General features: G+C 32.8%; 1 protein-coding gene across 1 annotated transcript; it reads left to right on the plus strand.

The window, feature by feature from the left end:
• Nucleotides 1-580: 580 nt before the first annotated feature.
• LOC135689908 (uncharacterized) lies at nucleotides 581-5737 on the plus strand. The gene is made up of 4 exons (XM_089108500.1): nucleotides 581-847; nucleotides 2478-2609; nucleotides 3294-3383; nucleotides 4914-5737. Exons 1-4 carry the CDS (start codon nucleotides 653-655, stop codon nucleotides 5121-5123), a joined length of 627 nt encoding a protein of 208 aa, XP_088964626.1. The 5' UTR covers nucleotides 581-652; the 3' UTR covers nucleotides 5124-5737.
• Nucleotides 5738-6000: the final 263 nt, after the last annotated feature.

A 6000-nucleotide genomic window follows, 5' to 3' on the forward strand; every position in this document is an offset into this window, starting at 1 on the left:
TCGTTGAGTTTCAGTAGTAGTGTTACAGTAAGGTCATTGATGGTATGTTCTGGGCTACAGAAGTGTTCTGCAACACCAAATTTGTCTACATCACAGACAGTACTACTTTTTTTAACTTTACTAACACTGACAAAAACTACGACATAAAACAAAGGCTGAACTGCAACTCTATTAACATTCTTTACTCATCTGCCAATACATCAGACAAACAAGCAGACGACTGAAAGACAGATTTAACGAACACAGACGAGACATTATCAACAAAAAAATAGACAAATCAACCAATCCGACACCACCATCGTCTCTTCTAAATGTGTAAATTTTTAGCCCGTTAACTTTTGCTCTGATGAAACCCCGTATGCCGGGGCGAAATATTAGCCTTCGCTGATTTACGTGTATTTATTGTTGTTTATTCTCGGCGTATTGCGGTGTTTCATATTTGCTACACTTTTATCGACTTTTCGCCGCAAGAACTCCTTGGAGCCCGTCGAGCAGCCTGCCTTGTGACCTTTTCTTCATTCACACAAGAACACAATCTCCTGCAATAATCACATTTCTCTCTTGTTTCCATGTGCCCTTAGAGACAGCAGCAACTACTGCACGAAAAGGGATCAATTAGGCCAAGAGGAAAGCTAGCAATTTGAAGAGCAAAATGAACGTGTTTAGTTTAGGTCCTTTTTATCGAGTTTTAGGCCTGATCAAAGGAATTTTGAGTTTTCTATGTCGCATTTTGTTTAGAAAAAAGAAAATTGCAGAAAAATGTGACGAAGATAAGCCGATAGAAATCATTTCAGTTGGAACAAACAGCAAAAACAAAGACTATGGCAACTTCGGGTCTAATAATGAGGTAATAGTTTCTATTTTTTGTAAATTTTAATCAAGAAAACCGTTTTCATCTTTGCGTTTTCTCTGAAGTTTTCTGTAACTTATCAGTTTTTACTTCCCAATTTCCTGGCGCGGTGTAATCTTATGTAAAAATTTACACCATCCTTGTCCATATATTCACTGATAAGGGTCTTAAATGAGCAAAATCCTAAGTCCTAGAATCCTGAAAAAGCACAGTTTTGCATGGTCAGTCCGTAGAATATTAATGAAGGTGCAAAATGATCACACCATAAATATATATCAATTAATTCACATGTACATTCTTCCATCTGTATTTGTTTATGTTTTTATGATGTATGATTTATTAAATTTCAAGGTATTCTTTGCAATGTTCCAAATAAGCATTAATAAATTTTTATCTCTATATTGCCAAGAATGAATCAGAAAATTTGAATATTCATGTTGAAATTAAAAAATTTCACGGTGTCATCAATTTCAAGTCACATCATTAGAAATAACTTTCTAATGATTTCTAGATTTTCAAAACAAAAATTCACATCTGAACATTTCAAACAAGTGAAAGTTCCCAGTATTGCCAGGGTGGATTCCATGTAAATCTCATGCCCAATATAGGCCAATAAACATTAGCAAACCAATGAGAAATTGTTATTCCATGCCTGATATCTCTGGCAAAAGCTACATGAATACCATCCTGTCAATATTAACTAAATTCAACATGACAATTTCAATTCTGAGACCCAAGACAGGTCAGTAGATGGAGAAATTGAAAGAAATGACATCAATTCACAAATAGGTTTAATAAATTTGGGGCATCTCAACCCTGACCCTGGTGGTTTTTCCAACATTTGCAGCTTCACAAAAGATGAATTTTTGTCTCTTGGTGTGAATTTTGGATGGTTGTTTTTGGCCAACTCACACAATTAACTTTTGCTTGTTATTTGCTTCTGTCAAAAATAATTATTTCAACAAAGGTTCCAAAATCCTGACTGGCTGAGAGACTTAAATTCTCTTTTCTATATTGACCAAATCAAAATTCAGTAATATTGCAATAAACATGCCTTGGAGCTAGATTTAGGCCTTTTTGCATGTTTTTACCAACATTTACAAAAAAAATTTGAAATGTGCAGAAAGATGACCTAAAATTTTTTGGAAAATCAATTCTTTGATCAATTTGTAAAAACGACTGCTGTTGTATTCAGTAAAGAATTTTCTGTGATCATTAGGTGCCAAGGCTTTAAATTGGAAATTCAAAACCTTTCTAATATTTAATAGGAGGGAATAATAATAATAAAATGTTAAAAGAATTAATCCACAACATAATTAACAAATGTAAACTTTCCTTTACAAAGTTATTTAAAGATCTTTACAATCTTAAGTCTTAGCTGCTAGAGGAAAACACTACATCTTTCTTGAATTCTTATAAGTCAGTTAGTATGAAGTGTTTCAACCTCTCAGCCAATCAATATTTGGAACCTATGCTCTTTTTCAGTCTAAAACTCCTTGAGCTTCATTTTTGGATCTTAAATTTAATGTTTTTTTGTGAAGTGTGTATGAAAAGCAGCTTGGGAAAATTTGTTGATTTTTACTCCATACAAGAGTATATTTTAAATGTTGTTTGGTTTGTTTTATAGGCTGGAGGGAATAGTGTTCTTGTGGACTGGAGTGACTGGAAAGAGCCTACCAGTGCAGAAGATACTAAAGAAAATTTAGACAGTATGAATCTATTTGAAGATATGGAACCAAAATTAACACGGCCAAGAATGGTTAGTAATATGATATTTTCTTTTCTGTTTGTCATGAAACTACAAAGCAACATATTGGCATTTGGTAAAAATAGGGAAAAGTATAGGGATTATAGTTCATCATTGATTGGTTTCAATGTAAAGTAAATCTAAAGTCAATATTAGAGCTAATTTCATGAAATTTCATAACCATCTAATCACTTGCTTTAGACAAAGTTTGAAGTTGATGTGAATATGTTGCTCTCAGGCAGAAAATTGTTTTGCTTGCATGGCACATTGAAAGCTCTTCTATCATTTAACAAAAATATTATGCAGTTATTTTTTGCAGTTGGTTGCTATTAAAGCATAAATATAAAGCAGTTTTGCAAAAAATGCATAATAGTGAGGATTTCTTTGATGCAAAAATGTTCACAAGATATATTGTCTTCAAATAATCTGTTTTCTATATTTACTACATATATTTATATACTTTTTTAAAATCCAGGAATTTTATGGGTTCAGGATAACATGTTTAATGTCTTCAAGCATATCAACTATTTATATTATATATTGTTCTGAATTTCAGAATATCTTTCTTCTTTTCTTGTCCTAGAAGCTACCTTTTGGAAGCTTCTAGTTATTAGTCAAAATTTTATTGTTAATAGCTCAGCCTATATCCAATAATTGTTTTACAGTTGCTATAGTATTTTGTACAATTTATCATAGCTCAAAGTCTCACCTAGTAATCCTCCAGATCAGAAAGCCATGTTATCCTCTAATCGTTTGCAAGTCAGTGGAACAAGTTTTGAAGTTCAGGTAAGCTTAGACAGTTTACACTCCCAATATGTTGTACTATTAATGCAGTTGCATAACTTTTTGAGAGGTTTAGTTGTGAATATCTCCAATCCCTCAGGGTATTCATTATATTTTGGACTTTATAGATGGTACTCACTCAAGCAAGTTGCTTATTGACAGGGGTAGTTTTTAGATATTTCTTGCAAACGGTGCCAGACTGTTGGATAATCAGATTGATGTAAGCTTTGTTAAAGATAAAAGTATTAGTTTCTACTTAATGAAGGTGGGTATAAATTTTGAAATCTTTATTATCATCATGACTGAATCCTTAGTGCCCATCTTCTTCTTACAAAAGAACAGATTGGATGAGGTGTGCTTTTAACTAAAGGGTTTATTGTACATTACTGTGAAAGTTATAAATATATATTTGTAAAATGGTACCATGTCTATTTCCATCAAAAGTTTTATGCTTTCCTGTTACCAACAGCTGTGTAAATTGTACTAAAAACTTTGAAGGAATTGGCCAGTGATACCATTCATCTTTAAAAATAGGTTGATGTTTCTCAATTTACCGTTAGCTTTTCAAAACCCTTTAAAAATCCCCTTACATACAACTCCTTTGTTATTGTAATGTAATAGTTGATGTTGTTGTTTGTTTTTTAATTCTTTTATAGTATTTATCCTGTATTTTTCAATAAGTTAGTTCCATACTGTTGTATATAGTAAAATTTCTGCTACCTCTCTATTTATTTTATATTTAGGAATACTAACTCAAATATTTAAATCTAAAAGAAACTCCCTTTTCTGATTGATAGACAAATTGAAGGATTTATAACGATGCTTAGAGTTACACAATTACAAAAATAAGCATCTAATATATGCAAAAGTTTAAAAGGAGGCATAGAGGCTTTGTTTCCTAGCTAAGAAGAGATGAATCGGCATATGAGAGCTTTATCCCTTCTTTATCAATTTTTTTGTTTTTTTCCTAAAATATATCGTAGCTTTGATGGATGAATAGATAAAACAAATTATACAAATGACAGTGAGATCTATCGTTTCGATCCTGTGTTTTTCAACATATGAATATATGTTTTGAAGCAGCCTGTTTTTTATAATGCAGCAAGCAATTTCATTTCACAATTATATTTGTTGTTTACAGTAGTAAATTCATAAAATATCAGTTAATCATTACAAAATGTTTTGGTTCGCCACTAATCACGAGAAAATTGTTTACATCATTTGACTGTTTACAATCAAATATTTTCAATTGTCCTATGATTTTAACTTGTTTATTTTAAAAGCATGTAAATTGCAGACAAAGCCAATTACTTGCACAGCAGATGTCCAATTTTACAAACGAACTGTTACGCAATGATTCTACTGATTGCCTCACGTTGAAAAGCAATGCTAGTTTTTCCTCTGTAAAACGATCTGGCTTACGTTTTGCAAAACATAACTTGGTTCAATATTTCCCGGTTGCTTTGAAATGGTATCCGATATTCCAATTGAGTTATCGTGCTACGTTTTGTTTTTTCATTCCTTTTTTCTCAGTCTGAGCTTGGCACGTGGGTTGAAAATTCCTCGGGTTGGGACGAAGAAGTACTGGATGATCTCTCTGAAGAAGCAGCAAATATTCTTAAAGAAAAGAAGAGAATGGAAAGACAAAGAAGAACTATTGAGCAAAAGAAGAGAAATGAAGAGCTGCGAGCCATGCGGGCCGACCGTAAGAATGCGCCACACCTCGGAATGAAAGTAAATTGAAACTTTTTAGGAATGTTTTCATTGTAAATTAAAGCTTTAAACACGTATGTAGGTTAACGGTCCAAAAATTAATGAATGGCTACTTAAAACAATCTAAGAAAATAAATATTGGAATAATTCGTTCCTATATTTGGCACGAAAAGTCACACAATTCAAGCCTTTGTTTTGAAAAGTATCGGCTGAATCAACCCCTGTAGCATTCTCAGCGCTTGCAGACGCTAGATTGCCTCTAAATAAGACATTGGCAAACAGGTTTTCTATAAGTTGCTGTTATATTGAAAGTGTAGATGCACTAATGCAGCTGGGTGTTGGGCTACTATGCTTTTTGGTATCCCTTAAGCAGTAAGTAATGAATGTTCAACGCTGCTTGTGACATGAATACAGAAAGACCTGAGCACACCCAACCTCCTCTTTTATGCTGTTTTTAAATACTACACGTTTATATTCCAAGTAGCAGCAAAGCTTATTTTTTTATCATCAGTAGTCGCCAACTTTACATGTCAGCTCTAACTTAGCAACTAGCAATCAGGCGGAATTTCTACGTATTACACCAAACTGTAGATAATATTAAAAACGTAATACATATATTAATATTAATAATGATATTAATAATATTCAGTCTCTGTTCTCTGTTCTGTGCTGGGTGCTTTCAAGAGATCTTCTGTCTTTCGCAATTCAACTTAACAATTGAACTGACACCACATGATCCGTTACTATTTTAGATGTTTGCTAGAAGTTCATGCAAGCAGTTCAGAATGTATTGCATTTTTATGCTGAGTTGCTTAATATTTTGTCAATACACTAGTACAGATTGGTTGTGCCGAAGCGTATACCAAAGTTTTGCAAAGATTCATTTCCACATGAAAACATTATGTTG

Source organism: Rhopilema esculentum, chromosome 5, assembly GCF_057945365.1.
Source record: "Rhopilema esculentum isolate cy_ngs chromosome 5, ASM5794536v1, whole genome shotgun sequence".
In the NCBI taxonomy this organism is placed as follows: Eukaryota; Metazoa; Cnidaria; class Scyphozoa; order Rhizostomeae; family Rhizostomatidae; genus Rhopilema; species Rhopilema esculentum.